The sequence below is a fragment of the Austrofundulus limnaeus genome, unplaced genomic scaffold, assembly GCF_001266775.1.
Source record: "Austrofundulus limnaeus strain Quisiro unplaced genomic scaffold, Austrofundulus_limnaeus-1.0 Scaffold23, whole genome shotgun sequence".
NCBI classification, from domain to species: domain Eukaryota; kingdom Metazoa; phylum Chordata; class Actinopteri; order Cyprinodontiformes; family Rivulidae; genus Austrofundulus; species Austrofundulus limnaeus.
Genome location: NW_013952425.1, coordinates 1,355,504 through 1,376,868, shown reverse-complemented (window position 1 = coordinate 1,376,868; position 21,365 = coordinate 1,355,504). Strand labels below are relative to the sequence as shown.

The following is a 21,365-nucleotide window of genomic DNA, read 5'->3' as shown; positions in this document are numbered from 1 at the left end:
TGTTTGTCACATTACACATTTAGGATTGACAGTAAATCTGACTCATYATTACTGAGCCAGGGGAATAAAGAGGGGAACTGAACTCTAGAGGGAGGGGTATATTTTAACACAATCATATCATCATTGTTATTATAGAACAAAATACAAAATCCATGTATTCTGAATTAATTATATAGAAAATAATTGAGAGGACTRTATGAAATACACTAAAATACTTCACTACACACTTCAGAGCAGTTCATTTATGTATTCAAGCCCTCTTTGAACTTTGTGAAGCAGGGATTGATAATGGTCCCTTATTACTGATAATTGAACGGTGAAATATAAAATTGCACMGGACAAATTTAAAGCCACGAGACAGTATTCCATGGAAGTGACTATTAAAAGCTTTTTAAAGCCATATAAGCTCAGCGTTAATACATTTCAGCCCCGGGTTCTTTATCTACAAAATAACCTCAGCAGCAATACGTGGGAGAAAAACTCCTGGCTCAGCATGGTATTTTATCCAAATTTGTTGAAACAGTGGGTTGCAACATTGCTCACAATAAAAAAAAAATCTTTATTACATTGTGCTCACAAAATTGCTTTCTATCAGTCTCGAGTAAGCAGTATGAAATTGGAAATGAAAGGCACTTAAGCTGCGGTAATGATTGGCCAGCTTGGCAACGGCTCGCATGGTGACCTCAAAATGTAGAGGATCCGCACAGAAATCAAGAAAAACGAATAGCTGTTCTCCCCTCCAATTTATACTTTAAAGTTATTTAATCTATGTTAAGACATCACCAAAACACTTGTCCACTGATTTTGGTTTTAGAATGGTTACAGCTAGTGTGCTCATGTCATCTTTAGGTTTCTGACTTTAACACACGTACAGAATTTTACACAGTAAGTGTCAGCAAACCATGACCTCCAATCTTTTTATATATTGTAGTAGAAACAGTAAAGCAAGTTTAAATTTTTTATGACCCGACTAAGGGTTGRTCGGGGTACCTTTTAGTCTTTTCTAGTTTTTTACCTCTTGCCATTTTTGGTGTTGCATAATAGCACTGTCTTAACCTATAAACATAAACAGCACATTTTAATCATAAAATAGAAATATATTGTGACACAACAAGTGCCATGTGTTAGTTATTTTATTGTTCACAGAGGGAAATTCAAAAATAATGCCACATCAGTAAGAATAACAGGATCGTCCTGCCATCAAAAACTGAATTTGGTCATTGTAAATGTTAATTGTAGGGCTGTGAAATTAATCGAGTTAACTCATATTGATTAATTTTAGTGCTGGGCTTAGATTAAARTTTTTAAATTTACAATCACCTTACTTTGGCTGAATATGTAGGTTTGTATATTGAAATGCAGGTTGTGTTAGTAAATGAGAAGTGGTTCTCAAGCAGTTTACCTAGATAAAGGTTAAATAAATAAAATAAATAAAAAAATCCACGTGTAACACATTATGTACAGTTTATTTCTTTTTGTCTTCTTAATTCATTTTATTTATGTTTTGCTGACAACTGTGACCGTATCTTTCATTCCTCATGTAGTTGGAATGAAAATCCTTGAATTCTTGATTTAACCTCATTCTGCACAAAATTTAACTGACTCAAATATGTTTGGAGCATTGTTTTAGGTCTTGTTTTTATATTTAAAAAAAATCATGTCTAAGCATCAATTTTGTTTTCTAAATAAAAACACTAAAAACTAATTAATAACTCAAGTAATTTCTTTTATCAATATGCAATAGAAATGTATATTAAATTTAAGATTAATCGTGATTAATTCACAGCTACTTTGGGATTAATCAGATTACAAATAGTAATCATTTGACAGCATTAATTGTGTTTGAATTAGAGCCTGGATTAAAAMTAAGGATTCTGGGTGATTTGTAATTTCCATTTGATTCATAGATGATTCAAGTTTGCTCAGTTTATCTACAGTTGTCCTTTGTCTGACACTCACCTCATATTCTTGTGAAAACTTGAGGTTGTCGTTGGCTTTCAGTCGCTCTACGTGATCTGCCAACTCCATGACGGGGATCGGGGGATGACTGGCCATGCCTGTTGAAGAGATGGACAAAAAAAATAAATATAGTGATTGACCAGTTTTAGAACAGGGCATCACCCAAGCTCAAACAAACAATGCTTAGATTAGCAGCATATGATACGAGGAATAGGGATGGAAGATTGTTAGGCTGGTTTATTTACTCAAAGCAGTGACCATGCCAATAGAGAATATGGACACAGAAGCCAATGAGGTCATTGAATACACTTTCCCCCACTGCCTATTTAGAGAGAAAAATGTTATTCACACAGAACACTGCTGTGGATAGTTAGCATGACATTATGGCACAGACAAAACATCCCAACAAACAAAAAGACACTGAATATTAGGCCAGCTGYTGACATCTGCTTTGAGCGATGACATGTTTTCAGGCTCCGCTTCCTGCGATGACTTAGCGTTACACCAGATGGATTAGATGCAGATGGAAATACAAGACTTGGCAAGGGGGAAAAAAAAGGAAAAGGAAGGAATTAAAGCTGAAAACCCATTACAAGTTATGTCAAATGCAAAATCGAGACCAACTAACTTGACAAATGGAGGTTACTGGGGTGACTGGGCGCACCTGAACCTGTGAAGGAAATGGTGGTGGAATTAGCAAAGCAATGTGACGATTACTTTCTTCACAAACAAAAAGGTGGAAATCAAAATGTGATCATAAATAACTAAATGTTTGTCTACTTTATATGGGACAGTGATTAGTAACATGGAAAGCATTTTGCTAAAAGCTTATCTATGCTACTTCATGGAAGGATAAAAAAAATAATAGGCATTGATGGTTTCCAGTTTCAAAACATGGTTTTAACAAGTCATGGTTTGAAAACCACAAAAGCTTTGTTATATAATTTATGTGATTTAAACTTTTTTTTAAACTTGTATGTCAAAAGGATTGTGGGGTTCTTTCTAGTTATTTGAAACAGATCATTACTATTTCTCCTCTACCTGTTGCTGAAGCTGCTACTCTGTACGATGGCTTAAGGAGAAATTCTCTGAACGAAGAAACATAACAGTCAGCTGTTTGCAATTTTGTTTTTATAAGAACATTGTATATCTATTACAGGAGTTAAGATGATCTCTCCTTTTAGGTTAATTTTGTAAACTACATTTAGGCTACTGTCAAGCCAGAAAACTTGATTTATTACCTAGCTAACATTAGCTTTTCTAAAACTAATAAGAGAGTACATCTAATTTGAGCAATGCATAATTAAATATGGTTTATATCTTCTATTGATCATTTTTACCCCTGTACATTCTTTGGAAGGTATCTAGTTTCATAATGTTTGTGCAGTTTGTGATGTTTTATATATTTAACTTCTTTGTGCTGATTTTAGATTTTTCTGCTATCCTTCAATCTTTCTATGCTTTTTAGTGATAATTTCAGCAAAAATGTTCCCTTTAAATTATTTCAGCTACTTTTTTTTAAACAATTTTAAAACAAATTGCAAGTTCTTTGTACTATTCTTGTTTTTTTGATCATTTGAAAATTGTCACTCATTTCTTTGTCTGTTAATTTGAACTTACTTTTAGCTTATTCTTTTATCTTTCTACATATTTTTCACTTTTGTTTTCCTACTTTCAGCAAAATCCAGCTGTTCAAATTTAACTCGGTAACAGTTTTACTATGAAATCTTTCAGCAATAAGCACTCACACTGCATTTTTGCAATAAATGCAGATTCTCWAGGTTTAGCTAGTATCATTCTGAAATTTTTATTTCTATCCAATACTCAGCTTTTTAAAACAAACAGCAGAAAACACTAATTCTGAGCAGTAAGTAAATATCATTAAATGTTACTGGTTTTATTTAATGACCAAATATCCTGACTCGAGGAACTTGTGCCATTCAGACTCCCGAGTTGGGTGACAGGCGCTCCGAACAACACAATGTTTCATTTTGGTTTCTGGCACAAGTGGGCATTAGCTAATGGAAGCTGCACTGTTTGCACACCCACTCTTACGTCYCTCTGAAAGACTGCAAAGGCTGTTTCCATTGCAGTCCACTACTCAGAATCCATTTTCACAGTGGGGGGGTGGGGGCATTGAAAGTGCCTTTTCTGTCATGCTATCGTTCAAACATCAAGTATCCTTAAGATGAAAATGTCCAATGAGGGAGTAAAGAGTTGAAAAAGGAGAGAAGAGGGAGAGAGAGGACTTCTTATGGGGAAGTGCTTGAGAGAAAGTGGGGAAAAATGTTTGGTCCTTTTGAACAGAGAGAAAGCAAATATACCGGCTCTCAGGAAAGCTTTTGGGGAGGGGGAAATGATGGCTTGAGAGATGAGCAAAATAGTGGAAGGAAAGTTAAAATCACTTTGAGTCAAAAGGAAAAATACCCCTCTGCTAGGATGAAACACTGTAATGGTCCTAAAATCATTGAGGAGCATTCAGAAATATGCATAATGTATTGCCTAAAAAAAAAAAAAACTAGCCTGCAGGGACAATTCATTCGTCTTTCATTCTAGCTGACCCGAAAAATATGGCTTTGATATTACAACGTTATTGGCAGTCTGTGAACACCTGTCCAAAAGCAGTCAATGCCAGAGGAAGTGGAGAGGTAGTTAAAGCGTGCAGCTCCCGGTCAGGGTGAGAGCAAAGATGCATACTGCCTTTCCAGGTAATAAACAGACAGCGACTCCTTTTATTTATAAGTGAGAAACGGCCACATGAATGAACCAAGGCGTGACTGACGTCACACCGCACAAAGGTCAGAGCTGCTAAACACGGCTACTCCTCCTTTCTCGCTGCCTTTCATACAGAATAAAACATCCGCTTGTGATAAATTTTGTATTTCCTTCACCTTCTCCAGTGCAGCATGCTGCGACTTTAAGCGTTGTATCTTTCAAGCAGTTCTGGTCTATTCTGGGTAAGCATGACAAGTTGTGATGACCTGGATAAAACCCAGGTGCAGACGAAGATGACATATGCCACAGAAGTGTCARGCTTGCATTCCAGCCTCTTTATTTTTTCCACTGAGAAGTGCCTCCAGGGAAGAAGGTGTCACTTTTGACCCTGTGCCTTTTCAAAGCATCTGTCCACTGTATCTTTACAAAATACTTTCCTGTTCCGTGCCAATCTCACTGCGTAGGTGAGGGAGAATACCTTAGAAACATATTTAACGAGTGYTTTAAATGAAGAACTAACCTTTAAGTCTTGTATAGCTTGATGAGAATATTTGAGTCAGTGTTATTTAGATTTATAATGAGGAAAATGTAGAAGTGCCAAAGTTTAAAGGGGACATATTCTGCAAAATCCACTTTTTCTGCCCTTAAATACATTTTGTTGTGTACTTGGAGTCTCTAGGAGTGCAGACATTTTCAGCAGTCTCTCCTGGTGCTGTGTAAGTGTCTTTAAATTCTGTTTGGGTCATATTTTTCAACCTGTTCAGTTTTCTCTATTTTCTGTATTTCCTGATCTATTAAAAATTGCAACAGAATTTCTAAATAAAGTCTGGTCGTCTTTATTCTCCTCTGGATCTGGGTCAGACTCCACCATGTAAGGCTGGATGGACAAGTCTTCCCCTGCTGACACCTTTCAATTAATTTATAAATAAAACGTTCCCATGACGCTACGCAATTGTAAACTTATCTATCAAACAAGAAAGGACCGATCTGGAAGTAGGAGGGGGGTGGGGCGTGAAGCTCCTCATTTGGATTTAAAGAGACAGCATCATGATGAGTTGATCTGAGACACACCTCAGAAAAGGGGTGAAAGAGGGGCTTGTGGAGTTACAACAAGGAGGAATTCAGACCAAAGCATTGCAGTTTATTTCAGATRAACTGCACATATTTAAAAACCCGACATGTTTGGCGTCACCGGTCAGACTTACCGGGCGTTTGGAAGTTGAGACGTCGGAGCTCGACGGGATCAGTGGGATGATGAAGAGGCATTTCCTTGCTGTTGGGGAGACTACCTTTTCTGGCTTCTGTTTCTGCTCTTTTTCTGTGAAGTAAAAAGCTGTTTGAAATGATTTCAGATCAGAAAAAAAAAACAAACTAATTGTTGTCTCATGAATAAAGGCAGCAGATGTGTAATTAAAGTGGTGACAGGACCACATTCTCTCAGTCCTCAGGGCTTCATAGGATGGTCCAAATAACATCACTTCATAGTAAAATGTCACACAGTACAATAGCCATTTGCTATCTAATGCTACCCTTAGAGAAGGCTAATGTTTAGTTTTCAGTGGTACTGTCAAATACTATGCATTTAAAAGAAAATATATGCTTTGTGGCAGGGGCTTCATTTGTATTGTACTGAACCTGATCTGGTCCATGTAAATACCTTAATTACAACAAACATGTTCTATTATGTTACAGATCATTCTTATTTGTTCAACTTGAACACAAAAAGGATTATAAGTGTACCATTTAATATTTTAAAGGAAATTTTGATGTTTTAATATATTTAACAGAAGATGCACTGTAATATACAATACATTTTAGGCAAATGGTATGATTCCTTAATGGCAGCCTGTGAGTGAAGATTTGTACATGTAGATATAACATGCACACCAATGATAATAATGATAGAACAAAAGTTTTTCTTCTTTTTCACCCTTACCTGTCTGGTTTGCTGTTCCATTAGAAAGCAAGGAAATAGAAACCAACACAACATTAGCTGACGAGACATTTAGCCTGATATAATTAAGAATTCTAGAAAGCGAATGACTCGATACCATCACATCTCACTTTTGGCTTTGTGTGCAGGATCCGTGACTCTTCACTTCAGGGATTATGCTCAATTATGCAGCCTTGGAGTTCTTTGTTTCAAATACTTCAGATTCCCAGGTGCAGCCAGGATTTGTACATTGTATGTCTGATATTTTGAGCAGTTTCAGCTGATTGCTTCTTGTTCAAGCATAAAAGTCCTCTCTTGACTGCTAATTGGTGTGTCTGTCTTCTCTGTTGCATTTTTTTATGTTAGGAATCATGCATGTTAGACAGTCCCGTAAGTCATATTTTACATGTAAATGACACGTGAGATCATCATTTAGAAACAAATGTGTATGAATTAGACACAGGTTGTTTTAAAGCGGTAGTTCAGAGCTTTAGAAATGTGTTTCTGTGAAAAGGTTTTGAACTACCTCAGTCTGGAGAAAGTTTCATTCTATAATACACAAATTATGTAATTCATACGAGCACTAGACCCACTGTAGACAAAGAAAGAAAAAATGAATTCATCTTCTGTCAAAAAAAACATTAAAGAATTCATCTTCTGTCAAAAAAACATTAAAGAATTTGCACTTTATTTGCTTACCATTTTGCACAAAAGCACATAATTTATGCTTCTCTTTATTGATGATGGCTAATTTTATCCTGTCACATAAACATTGGTCTTAAAGAGAAATATCTCCAGGTAAGAATCCAAYACAGCAGAGAGAAGCAGGATAATCAATGAGTAAATCTCCCTGCTACATGGCGACCTTGGACAATTTGTTTCATCAGAGACAAAGTCTGACGAAGGACGAGACAGTTTACGTATGGTAGAACAAAACTGCAGGTTTCAGGCTTAATGCTATTGATGGATGTAAGCTTGTGCTGACTCTTCAGTTTCTAATCTCCCCTACTAAAATTACACCTTGAGGACTCCCGTAAAATTCTGCTTAGGCCTGGRCATTTCATTGAATGAGTGATGGAGTAAATCTGGATGTAAAAGTTGAGAGGAGGTGAAGTAGTGACAGTGTGGGAAAGCATGTTTATAAACCATGCATGTCCAGACAAAGAAATTATATATATATATATATATATATATATATATATATATATATATAATATACACACACACACACACACACACACACACACATATATACATTGGATATATTTTGGATATATATATTGGATATGAAGGCAGCATAAGGTCAAAATGTGGAGCTGACTTCCCTCTGGCACAGTATATGGGCAGCGGTGAAAGAGGTAGGGGTTAGGACAGCTGGGAAGTGAGCCCAGACCCCGGGGTCTTTCTGAAGCTTCACACACATGCAGTGACAAGCAGCAGATAGTCAAAGCTCTTCCCTCCTACGCTTGACTGATGAGCAGTGACATTACGGGCTCTGACTACCACTAGGGGGTTTCAGTTTATAAGGGAGAAAAAAAACCACGTTGGCTGTTTTGATTCAGTGGGAAAGTGCATTGCAGCAAGTGTTTGCCACACTGTCAGGCAAGTTTGTGAGTGTGTTGAAGGAAGGGCTGTGTCTGATTAGCTTTCAGTCAGCAGACATGTCTATTTTTTAAAGGACTGTGGGCGCCTGCAATTGATGGCTTGACAGTTTGGGTAGCAGCGTGTTTGGAACTCCTCGTCTTAAATTTAACGTGTGCCACTGAGAGTGAAGGTCACGGTTAGTGTGAGGATCATTGCGCCGTGGGCTTTAAGTTCTAATCTTATTTTCTGTGTCTGCATTTGAATGTGCGAATTTGTCTGTGCGAGTGTATCAGTTTATTGAAAGGTAAATATTTAATGAATGTTGACTGGCCATTCATAGCATGAATTTTAAATGCTCATATATAAGTAATCATGGGGCTGCAGTGTATGTCTTGCACCATCCTTATCGCTTCTTTACTACAGGTAGTTGTTCATCCTGAGATAGATCCCTGTGCTTTTATCATCCAATTTCCTCACCTCTTATAAAGGAGGATGGCGATGACGATGCAGATAATGAAGACGACAGCTAGCACTGGGCCCACCACCCAGATGAGGCCTTCCTCCTCATCGATGATTGGCTGGGGATCAATGTCGGCTGAGACAACAGGGTCGGAGTACGGGCTGGTGGCATACATGATCTGAGGAAGGACCAAAATGAAAGCAGTAAATCAATCCAATCTGSTGTCATAAACACATTTTTATAATAGGTCTTTGTTAAGATTTGTGTAAATCACAAGTGTATAAAGTACTTGGAAAAAAAATACCAGAAAAGGACTTTGGTGAAAATAAACTTCAGTAAAAAGAAAAGTACTTGAGTAAAAGTCATTAAACTGCTCACATCAATGGAAAAAAAAAAACAGTAAAAGTACTTTTACACACTAAGAAATGAAGTGTTGAATTTACTTAAGTTCTATCAACTGAGTTGAGTAATTTGCTCAACAAAATAAAAGTAAAATTACAGATCCTCAAAAAAATACTTCAGTGCTGTGACAAAGTGTAACTGGTGTACATGAAGACAATAAACAAAGTTTTCTTGAGATTTTTTTTTAAGCTGCAGCTTGACCCACCGCAATTATCTTACCATCCTCTCTATACAGGAAAGGGCTGATTGAACTGTTTGATATTCAAAGTAAAAATATAAAAAATGGTCCTGAGGGAAGAAAATGTATGCCTCAGTGGGCAAATTAGAGATTTGCCTCTGTCCATCATTATGGGTTTTTTTATTTTTATTTTTGCTCTACCTGAACTCGGGGTTAGTAAAGAGAGAGTGAGGCGGCACTATAAACCCTGGAGCTCATCAAATCCATCATCTCGCCTGCAGCTGCCTAATCACGCTGCTTTCTGGTCCTTCGTATACACACACACACACACACACACACACACACACACTAGCTGCTGCAGCAGAGATAAGGTGGACCACACGTAGAATGCAATTAAAGAGAAGCTCTGTTATCAAGGTGTTCTCGCGATCAGCTCAGGTCTTAAGGGGTTTCTCGCCCTAAAGCAGCAAGGGTCAGCTTCTTCGGCCCGCTGCAGCTGCTGCTTTTAAGATTTCAAGCCGAAACCTCACGAGTGCTCAAAGTCTCACGTGTGACCAGAGGCAAACTTTGACCTTTGGCCAAGATGAAGTGGATTAAACAGTCTTTCAACAGTTTACAGAACAAAGAACACAAAGTGAGAGATTTTCTGGAGACAAACAAACTGGAGCGTGGGGATGAACTCGAGGAGATAGTATAAAGTTGAGATCAAGAGCGATAAAAACTAAACACAGTGCACTTACGTTTTCAGACATCTCCAGTACAGCGAGCACAAAGAAGATGTACTCCTGGCCRTTCTGGAGTTGCTTGTTTTCAAAGTCTCCATAGATCTTGCCATCTCCCAGGGTGAACTCTTTGGGCAGGTCYTTGAAGTACGCTGCGATATAGGCTTTGGGTTCTGTGTGCCTCTGGAAGCGAAGGCCTCTGCTCGTTCGGTTTATCTCCTTCAGCAGCTACAGTTAAAAAAAGCAGACGGTTGATAACGCGGGGAGGCACGTTCCACATGAAAACAAGTCCACACGCACTGAATCAGTCATTTTTTGATTGCTGAGCTGAAAAATGCTGATTGCTTGAAAAAAAAAAGGCAGAACATAAGAGGAAAGATCAATTACTTATCTGTTTTTGGGGACTACAAAAGATTCTGAGATTAAAAGATTGTGTGGATTTCCTGCATTTAAAACAGCTGAGGATTATCTAACAGCTTCAAACAGTAGCAAAGAAACTGAATTAGTTCAAAACTTACATTGGTCCTTTTTTAAAAATTTCCTCTTGTTGATACAATCAAAAGCTTTTCTGCCTAAACGCGCTGACAAATAGGATCTGGTGAGAATTCAGCAGCATTTGATAAGAGTAGTGTGACTTATTCTCTAACATACTTATTTTTTTTCTGTATACGAGTGTAGCATGCACATGAAAAAACTGTTGAGACTGTTGCCAACAATTGGCTACAAATTTAGATCTCTGAGATATAGTCAAAGAGAAAACAAACAAACAAACAAACAAAAAAAACTATCCACCTTGTTTCAGTTCTCAAGCCTTATAAATCAATACATCATATTCTCTGGACTATAGGTTGCACTTTTTTCATGGTTTGGTTGGTCCTGCGACTTATGTATTTTTATAAGTAAAGTTTATTTATAAARCACCTTTTATAGACAWAGGGTTGTGAAACACTGGTTTATACTGACTGACATGACTCGAGAAGTAAACAGTCTGCAATAMTGAAAGGGCGCTCTAGGATTGAGACAACTAGTTTATTGTTCTGCTACCAGTTTAAAAAAAAGAGCAGCAGAAAGAAAATTTGGAGTGAGTGAAAAACGTGTGAGACTGGTGAAAAGCAGCAGTTACGTTTACTGTAACAAAACAAAACAAAAAAAACGCAGAAAGCTATTCGCGTGATGTGGAATGAGAGTGGTAAACTTACCCGTAACTTACTTGTTGAAATGCATTTTTGTTTTGTGACAACAAAAACGGACTACACTAAACTCCAAGGTTATCTGTATAACAGTAATGATGAGAGGGCAGGACAGAGGGTGGAACGCTAATGTTAGCTTGCTGTTTCTTGCTGYGGCCATCGTTTAGTTGAACTCGTGAAGGAAAAATATTTGAACACGTTAGTCGTTGCAAACTATTCACGTAAAGTTATTCTTATCAATTTAATCTGTTTTTGTTAAAGGCTATTTGGCATCCTCGTAGGTATGTTCTGTGTGTTATTCCTGATTAAATGTCTCCTCTGATGTGATTTATAGTCAGGTGCAACTTATTYTCCAAAGTGACATAGTCTGGAAAATATGGTAATACAAATGATCGGGGCTTGCCCTGGTTCTGAAATTATTTAAATCTAATGTCTAATGAACTAAAACAAAGCTAAGTCCACACTTGCTGCTTCCATTGGGTTTAGCAGATAACCCAGTATCCCCAGCTGAAAAGAAAACTGTGCCCTTCACACGAGCTTGTTTCAACAGATTATAAATTTCAAGTACAATATCGGAATGATAATCATGCTAAACAAGCCCACGTCTGAATGCATATATCTGACTCGTACTGGATTATTGAGTGCACATGCAAGGTGCACGTAACATGTGGCTGTCATTCATATTAGAGGGTGTGTGTGTATGTGTGTGTGTGTGTGTGTTCTTGTGTGTGCTTTGTTTTGGCTGCGGGGCTGTTGGTGCTGCCCGATAATGTCTTCAATCATCTCTCCTGTCAACACGGCTAAATCTAGCTGCCCTTGGGAAAAGTTGTGAAAAGGTGAGTGCCAATATTGACAAACAAATAAATTCTGACAGAGGCGTGACTTTTGGGCAATCGGTCAAGGCTGCAGACACGGGCCTGTGGGCACGAGCTGCAAAGGCATTGTCAKATGAGACACCCTGTATTTTCCTTTATCCTTCAAGTCTTGTGAAATACTGCGAGGTTTAACATGGAAATAAATATTAGCAGTCTGCATCACGCAGACTTAAAAAAATAATAAATCATCTATGATCTAAAAGATAAGCTGAAACGGCTTAAATCATGTAGCGGTAAAAGCTCTCATTTGCATGCAACGCACAGGAACTTCAGAATTATCTCAACCAGCTAAATATAAAAGTTGTCAAGTGTTTTGTGCATATGCAGCAGCCGAGCTTTGCCTGGAACGAGAAGAGCCACGAAGGCCCAATGCAGCCCTCCAGGTAATTACTGCAGACACAAAGAGGTGGAGGAAGAGGAGGAGGTGGGGACGGGATTGGAGTTTGCTGTGCAATTGATGGCTACTTCATGTTCTCATTTCCATATGAACAGTGCTCTCTGGAGCCATTTGCGTCAATCACAAAGACTTGTCTGCCGTCTGTCTTGCCCTCTTACCTGCCTCGACCTATTTACTCCTGTTTTTGAAAAAAATCAATATGTGGTATGTGCTTATAGGTATMTAAGGTTGAGTAACAAAGTCAGCAGTGATAACACAGAAGTGACTTGAGTATAATGTGTTTTTCTTGGTAACCTGAGTCAGTATGATCAGATTATATACTGGAATTTACCTCCTCCAAATTCATCTCATCAGGATTATCCCATGGTTTGAAAAACTTTCCAGTGCGTTGCTTCTTCAAAGGTACAACCACGACATAATACCCCCTGAAAAAGAAAAGTTTCAGTGTAACATATACTACTACACAAGGTGAATTATTTTTTAAACGTTACAGGTTTTGTCATAAAAAAATGATAGGATGAACAGAAGCGGCCAAATAATAGACAATCAATCTGGACTACTATCTGGACTAGTCACAATATATTTAATGAAAATTGTTCCCTCTGATTGAAACAAACTATATAAATAAAAGCATAACAAAAATCTACAAATGCTTAATGTCGAGCCTCCAGGTGACAATAAGCATTTTTAACATTTACTTACAATAATTAATCTTTTCAATATGCATCTAAAATTTATTAACAACAGGGTCATTGGAAATCCTGTTAAAAATTGGCAAACAATTTATGGGCTAGAGCATGCTCAACATAGTGAGCACAYGTGAAGCCATCTTGGTAAATACAGGGAGCTAATTAGGCTTTAAGCTTTGGCATGGGAAACAATGAGGCAACAGCAACCACCAACACTGGGGGGAACAAAGAAAAAAGGTTTGAATCCTCATTGTAAAATTGAATATGTCCCTTAGATCTGTGAAAACCATGTGCTTTGTAAAAAGGCTGAGGAGTATGTTTAAATGAGGCGGGCTGTTTCAWTGTTCAATGACTGAGGTGAAGTGGATATTACACTGAATCACAAGGATGAATATAGATGACTGATGTGGGAAAAAATACCCCTGACAAGGTCAGCTATCAAGTCAAGTTGTGTTTTTCCATTCACAGCACACACATATAGATCAGTTATCATTAAGTTGTAGCTTTAACAGTGAAAGGCCAATAATTACTGTAATAATGTCTGTATAGTCAATAGTCAGCAAAAAATACTTTTTTATTCATTGCTATTATGAATAAAATTTGCAAGTGATATTTAGATGTGCTTCCCCAAGTTAAAGGAGACACATTTAAATCCTTCCTTTACACATTTAAAATCGTTCAGTTGGGGTTTAAAAAGTGGAACGGCAATGCTTTGGTCTGATTTCCTCCTTATTGTAGCTCCACAAACCCCTCTTTCACCCCTTCTCTGATATGTGTCTCAAATCAACTTGTTTTTGATGCAGTCTCTTTAAATGCAAATGAGGCACTTTTTGTAGTTTGATAGCAGAGGTATGATTACCTRGAAAGTCATTAACTTTTTATTTACAAATCAATTAAAATATGTCAACAAATGARGACTTGTCCATCCAGCYTTACATAAGAAATAACGTRCACTTATGATGCATGCTTACCGCACTCTTTCAGACGTCTGCACTGATGGTAGCTCAACAGTCACCATTCCGTCTGAGTTGGTTTTGCTAAGCATGTAGGGTTTTGTGCGAAGCACGTCTGGAGCCGTCATGGTGGACACTCGATGCTGTAGACCTCCAGCACTGTTGCCACGGTTGGTCAAGAGGAAGGAGTACTGCGTCTCTGGTTGAAGACCGGTGATTAGCTTCTGTGTTAACTTCCCGTCCACCTCCACACTCTGCCCGTTGTCATAGAGAATCTGGAAAATGAAAAAGAGATGTTTTATGCAGAAGATGTTGTGTTGCATGGCCTTAATTTAATAGAGATACTAGCKGTACATAAAGGAAGGCAATGCTCACAGTGAAAGGTTGAGCTGGGTTGTAAGATTCTGGGATTTCCCACATCAGTAGCACAGATGTCTTCATAGCAGCTTTCACGTGAAAATTTTTTGCAAACACTGCTAAAAGAAAGGGGGAGCAGATGATTTAGACACAAAATCTTTTTTTTTTCTTTTTCCACCGATCCCACACTAGTGCTTACCTGAAAATGACTCCTTCATACCAGGCTGAAAGAAGTGCTATGCTGAACTCAAAACTGTCCTCTTACCTTTTTAACCAACCACCAGCTTTTAATATTAATGACTGGCCTGTACTTAATTGACAAGACACAAAGAGACATACATACTTACTCAACATGAGTGAGTGTTAAATTGTAGGATTAAAACAAAGCTAATGACAGGGTAGAATGTTAGTACCAGAGTCTTTTGGTTGGCTCAACTTCTGCCATTTGAGGCATTCGGAGGAAGTTGTTGTAGTTGTACAGGAAAAGGTTGAAAGTTTAAAAAGGAAAGAGCTAAGAAAGTTCAGGGACTGGTCCTACCTTGATCCACAGGTTGTGTTCTGAATTGGACACTTGGGCTATAGGGACCAGATCCCTTGCTGGTGAAGGCACACATTTTTATATCGTAAGTTGTGTCTGCCCTAAGGCCATCCAGGAGGACGGTTGATTCCGGAGCAGTGATGAAGAGTTCAGAGGGACTGCGTGGGCTGTTGATGTCTTTATATTGCAGGGCATATTTTATTATTCGCCCGTTTCGCTCTGCCAACAACACAGGCTGCCAGCTAACCTGAACCGTGGAGGTGGTGGCGCCCTCTGCTTTAATGTTCTGAGGGAAGCCGCTTGGAACATCCTCATTTGTGGTGACTTCTTTGACTGTCTCTTCACCAAAGCCCACCTTGTTGCGTGCTGAAAGACGGAAAGTGTATGAAGCTCCTTTATGGATCTCTTTGGTTGTGTAGTGGTTCTCCCGCTCTGGGAACTCAATAACTGTCAGTGGRTCCACATCTTTGCGACCAAAGCGAAGGCGATAACCTTGCAGGGGTCCGTGGGTCACTGCTGGGGGATGCCACTGGAGTAAAGCTGTGCCCATGTTGGTTGTGCTGACCATAAGACGGGGCTTTTCTGGAACTAATGGTAGCAATGGAGAAAAAATAAAACTTTAGAAACAMACTGTGTTCTTCCAGTATCAATCTGAGAAGAATGTAAATTAAATTTTCTCTTTTTAACCTATTTTCATCTTTTAGATTATTTTGTGGCTCTTCAGWATGGCAATGTTTTACAAGTCAGTCAGTAATTTTGAATGATGTTGGGGACTGTATTTCATTGTATTTACTGCATGACATACATTTTAAAGTGTAAGTAAAACACTTTGCAAATCAGAAAAGTTACTTTATATGAACTTTATTTATTTTTTTTTGGTAATGCTTATATTACCTGCGCCAGTGGTGGTGATTAGTTTGGGCTTGCTGCGTGCGCCGTCACCTTTTGTTGTGTAGGCTGCCACAGTAACTGAATATGTGGTCTCAGCCTGCAGCTCTGTGATGAACATTTCCTGAAAAGATAAAAGACTTAAGCAGCAGAACTTTCGCTTTCCTATTTGCACAGGGATGGATGTGGTTTGTGACAGTGCAACAAAACAAAGACATTCACTAAAAACTGAGACACACCACGTTCAGTAAGAGAAGTTTTTATAAGCTTAAGTTTACAAATGGGCAGTGATTTTTATAATGTTTAAGTCTTAGTCTTATTTTGAAATGAGTACCATCATTAATTTCTTTTGGTTATCATTATAAAGTGTTAAAATGATGCAGTATATAAAGGACTATTTGACCACAAACTCAAATGCAATGCATGCAGAAAATGGAGTAGGTAAAGCAAGCAAAGTTTGCAATAAATAAATGAGCTACTCACATGATCAGTTGAATCATCATACTCCCACTGATGACATTGGAAAATGAAGAGAAAAAAGTATGAAATCATGTTAGATACAATTAATGATGGCTGAGGAAATACACATTAAATGTGAATTTACATCTCAAAAGATAAATATCCAGTTTCATGAGACTAATTGACAGTTGTCACAAAAGAATAATTATGTATGAAGTTATTTGTGTAAGTTATTTTTCAAGTAATGACACATTGCTTTTTCCTGTGTAAAAGTGAGAAGGTGAGAACTATAAAGTCAGACTGTTTGTCTGAGGAATGAAGCGGCTGGCTGAGGGGGGGTGCTGTACCTGGGCATCATCAATCAGGATGTCCTTGATGACTGGCTGTCCCGTGGACTCCCCATTAACCATCTTGACATAGTGCACCTGGTATCCTCGGATCTGACCGTGCTGCTTGGTGGGCACCGGCGAGCGCCAGATCACTTTAATTGATGAAGAGTTGACAGCCTCCACCTCAACTTTACGAGGTGGCCCACTAGGAACTGGAGGAACACCATGGGGGATAAAAGAAATAAGGTCAAAATTATAGAGAACCCCTTCACCTTTCCTATAAAGCCTTGCCCCAAAGCTGTAGCGCAAAATTCTGCAGTGATCAAAAAGGAGGAAAAAAGGGGCACAAAAGTGCCGCAAAATGCAACAAGCACTGCATAACATTGATATTTCAACAATGGTAAGGGGAGGGAAAAAAAATTAACAGCAAAAACAGGTCTGACGACTGACCTAATCTTGAAACATTGAAAATGAGAAGAGTGGATTTTAAAAACATGGGATAAAAAATGTGTTTAGCCAAAAAGGACTTCAAGACTTCCAAATGCTTGAAGCACAACAAGAATTTTGGCTATAAAATAAAAGAGAAAAAAAATGATTCTCACATGAGTGGAAAAAATATTAAAAAATGGCCTTTAAAAAAATTCTTCCACCTTTTTGTTTTTCCCACTGTCTTTAACTTGGCCTTTTGTCAAGTTGGAACAAATCTCGAGYTAGATATCATTTAAAAAGTGTGTAAAAAAAGCGAGAAGAAAAGACAGTTGGGACTGGAAGGTAAAGGCCGCAAGCTAAAAATGCCATACCAAATGTTGAAATCGAGCAGCGTAAAGGGGGAAAAAAGCCAAAAAAAAGTGCTTTTTGAGTCGGGTTGGGTTAAAAATCTACTGCATTGTCCAGAGCGAGGCTGAAAGAATCAAGTGGAGGCAGTCATTTTAGCAGCAGGCGGAGGGGGGTAAAGAAGAAAAGGTAGATATAGGCAAGGTTGTTAGTATTTGAAGGGGTAAGTTAAAAAGGGTAGTCTGGATTTGCGGCGGAAGATTTTTGTTTGTTTGAGCAAACACATACCATCCTCCTCAGTGCGGACAAGCTGCGGCAGGCTCTCCGGTCCTGCTCCAACATCTGTRTGAGCACTGACCGTCACACGGTACTCTGTCCATTTGTCCAAGTTTTCCAAAAGGTACTCTGAGTTTTCTGGAGGGATGTCGGAGACTTGACGAGCAGCTGTGTCCTCCCCTTCGGTGGCCGCGTATTGGATGCTGTATTGTGTTATGATCCCATTTTGTAACTCCACAGGGGGCGGCCGCCAACTTACCCGGATGTTGGTGGAGCTGGGGCTAAAGCACTTTACTTCCTGAGGTGCGCCTGCAGGTTCTGCTTGGTGGTTTGGTTTAGGAGCAAATGGAAGTTTTCGGTGGTTTAGGTTTGTTTGTTGAGGCCATTCATTGAGTTGGGGTTGTTTCAGTTTTTGGTTTGATCAGGAGAATGATGATGATGGAAGAATTGACCAAACAAAAGAAAAAAGAAAAAGAAAAAGCAAAATAAAATAATATAAAATGATGTAAAAGCAAAAGGACTTATGTGGGTAAATACAAAATATTTTACATCAAAAATAGACCACCAAACTAAAAATAAATAAAGTATTAACAAAAACAGAAACATTTATCATGAATGGAAGATGCTGACTGGAACAAAACAAGACAACTTTACACAGTATATCACCTACCTTTGGCAAGAAAAAAAAACAAAGTTATAAAGAAAAAGTAGTTATGTACTCTGGTTGTTCTTAGATTCCAAAAAAAAAGTAACTCAAAACCTATTTCAAATGTCTTCAAAAATCAGTCAAAATGAGCAATTAAAAAAATACATCTAGTAGAAATCAGACAAATTTTGCAAGCAGTTACCATCAATCCAAAAACATAAAGGTTGATGATGTCTCTAGTTTAAAAATAGGAAAAAAATGTTGTATTGGTCACCAACCTTTCCGTAGCCTGTTGGTTTGTGGTAAAAGCCTGATTGTACAACAGAGAACTTCCCAAAGGAGACATGACTTTTTCATTAGATTCTGATATCACTGGCATGCACTTTTTTTWAAATCTTTAACATCTTCTCAACATACATCTACACATAGAATCTGAGCTTTTATACCCACCTGGTTTCTTCCTCAATTTGTCAGAGTCCTCAGATTTATGCTAAACGTTCAACTCCAGATTTAAAATCAATGTTTTCATTTTTGTCTCTTGTGGTCAAAAGACCTCAGAGAATTTAAGATTCCACATCAATAATTTGGTTTCTTTTTTTTCTCTCCATAAATCTGAGGTATTTACTGTGAAAATGTCCCTAAATCTAAAAAAAAGTCATATTGAGCTTTCTATGATATTTTCACACCAACACTTTGATTCTACTGTTTAGGAAGAATTACCATGAAAATTGTTATAAAAATGACAAATCATTTTGACATTCAGATAATTGGATCTGATCTGTTGTAGTTACATAGAAAGCTCAATCTAAATATTGTGTTCTTCTATTTTTGGCTTCATTGAGGTGTCAAGAGACAAGAGCTAATCCACTCTCTTTTATTCAAAAACAGATTTCTGCTTTTATGTGAATGATTCAGAACTTTTATCGTTCATTTTTGCTAGGACTGTGTGTTTCGCTCCACAAAGTGAGAGAGTGGTAGTTTTTAATAACCTTGTCTCCTGCCAACACAGCAGAGCCTGATTAGACTGTCTGTGCAACCTTTCAATGTGAAGACTTCATGGCCAACTAGAATTTAGTTCAATTATTGTTTCAGTGTTCATATTTTTACAATTTTCAAATGCATTAAGTGTTGAAAGAAAAATTAATTAGGTAAGTCATTACAGAAAATTTGTCTTTTTTTAAATGTAGCTTAGAAAAAATACAATAAATGCATTATTATTAAATGCATTTGAAAATGTGTTTCTCCCCAGATAGTTTGGAGTTAGTCAGATAAAGAAGAAGACCTACGYGTCTGCGGAGTTTCCGCTGAGATCTCGCTGGTGTAAGCTCCAACTCCGTGCTTACTACGTGCTGCCAGACGAAACGTGTAAAACGTGAAGGGCTTCAAGTCCTTCAGCAGGTAAGTCATTGTGGGTTCAAAGCTGACTCGTTTCTGTGAAGAAAAATTAGTTTTCATTTATTTTTTATGTAAACAGTGAGAAATCACACAAAAATGCAGTTTTACATAGTTTATATCACTGGTTCATTCAAGGGTTGGGTAGGAGACTGTAACTGGCTGATTTTTAGTTTGACCAACTTAGATATTGGGGCTCACAATTTTTACTGTCCATAAACGCACCATACCTAAGCAGCTAATTTTTTACAAGCATTAGTGATAGAAAATATAGAAAACATAACAAAATATAGAAAGAGTTGAAAACAGTGAGCTAAACATAATATAAAAATATCTAGGCAGCACCAGGGAGACTAAATTAAACTTTTCTGTGCTCCTACAGAATCCAAGTACAAAAAAATGCCTTTAATGACTAAAAAAATGGATTTTGCATATGTCCCCYATAAAGGAAACAAAAATGATACAGTATTTGCTACTCACTTTCATGCAGTTGCATATAATTGAGGTTTGTTTTAGCTTCATAGCACCAAGTGCCACTTACACAGGTTAACTTACCCATGATCTGTAAATGTCAAACTMATCAATATAATTTGCTTGAGAAGTAAACATCTCACCAACTGTGCCCTGTTAATGACTCACATCTATTAATACTAAAGCTCTGGGTGATAAATAGAGCCTATTACAAAGTTATGCTTAAAAATTCTGACAATCCTATTATTGTTGCCTAAAATCTTGTTCGGGTTCGGGTTAAGGGTCAGATGATATTTTGAAAAAGCTTTAGAAAACATTCACCTCGTCTTTTTCATCTCTCTTTTTGTACAAGAGTTCATATCCTGTGACTTGATTTTCCAGTCCAGTCTGCGCCGGAGCGTTCCATGAGAGTAAAATACTCGTTTCAGATTTGGCTTCTCCTTTAAAGTCCGTCGGTTGGGAAGGAACTGGAATTAGAGACAAAGAGATCATTTCATTATTCTGCACCTGATGCACAGTTCAGTCACCTCTCACACATACAAATGCTTAGTGTTGCAGTTTTGCAGCAGTGTTCCGTTCACAGCTCTGTGTTCTCAGAGGATGTAGAACAGGAGCGGACACACTGAACAAAATAATACTTTTTCTTACCTGGATTACATGACATACACATGCTAATTTAAAATTTGAATTTTGAAGAGAAATGCAAAAGTGAAACTCTTTTTCTGATATAAAAGGACGGTAAGTGTAACCCACTAGTTTTGTGATCTACTTTTCTTCCAGGTGTTTTCCAGCACAGATCTCATTCCACAATTTCGTTGCCATTTCAACAATCCATGTATCAAAACTTCCAGCTCCTTCAGCACATTCTGGCTATGATTTTTGTTACTTCAGCAATTTATAAATTTTGAAATATTTAGCTTTTCCTGCCATTTTTGTTCTCACTAAAATTAAACAAAGGTGTCTTCGACATCCTTAAAATCCATCAAAATAATAAAACCTTTACTGCACTTTTTACCTTTATTTCTGGTTCTGCTTTTTAAAATCATTGGGCCTCATGCAAGAACATGTTCGTATTCTTATCCTAAATTTCTCTTACTTTTGTTTGCCACGTCAGATTCAACAAACGCTTCTATCTTCAGGAAAAGGGTGTAAATGAGCTGCGTAAATTCCACCTGTTC

The 21,365-nt window shown here is 37.8% G+C and overlaps 1 protein-coding gene across 32 annotated transcripts in view; it reads right to left on the bottom strand.

The window, feature by feature from the left end:
* Nucleotides 1-21,365, bottom strand: part of LOC106514844 (protein tyrosine phosphatase receptor type D) — a 469,094-nt gene that overhangs the window by 23,965 nt on the left and 423,764 nt on the right. For 9 of the 32 annotated variants that reach the window (XM_014004323.1, XM_014004317.1, XM_014004322.1 and 6 more), the window contains 15 exons: nucleotides 20,509-20,654; nucleotides 19,611-19,755; nucleotides 17,691-17,996; nucleotides 16,647-16,840; nucleotides 16,324-16,350; nucleotides 15,847-15,964; nucleotides 14,953-15,540; nucleotides 14,433-14,533; nucleotides 14,076-14,332; nucleotides 12,747-12,840; nucleotides 9,972-10,181; nucleotides 8,669-8,829; nucleotides 6,611-6,622; nucleotides 5,880-5,992; nucleotides 1,960-2,057 (listed from right to left, as the gene is read on the bottom strand). In XM_014004323.1, the coding sequence (XP_013859777.1) occupies nucleotides 1,960-2,057; nucleotides 5,880-5,992; nucleotides 6,611-6,622; nucleotides 8,669-8,829; nucleotides 9,972-10,181; nucleotides 12,747-12,840; nucleotides 14,076-14,332; nucleotides 14,433-14,533; nucleotides 14,953-15,540; nucleotides 15,847-15,964; nucleotides 16,324-16,350; nucleotides 16,647-16,840; nucleotides 17,691-17,996; nucleotides 19,611-19,755; nucleotides 20,509-20,654 (2,570 nt within the window). The remainder of the gene's footprint in view (nucleotides 1-1,959; nucleotides 2,058-5,879; nucleotides 5,993-6,610; nucleotides 6,623-8,668; nucleotides 8,830-9,971; nucleotides 10,182-12,746; nucleotides 12,841-14,075; nucleotides 14,333-14,432; nucleotides 14,534-14,952; nucleotides 15,541-15,846; nucleotides 15,965-16,323; nucleotides 16,351-16,646; nucleotides 16,841-17,690; nucleotides 17,997-19,610; nucleotides 19,756-20,508; nucleotides 20,655-21,365) is intronic. The other 23 variants (XM_014004336.1, XM_014004337.1, XM_014004339.1 and 20 more) reach the window with 10 other exon arrangements.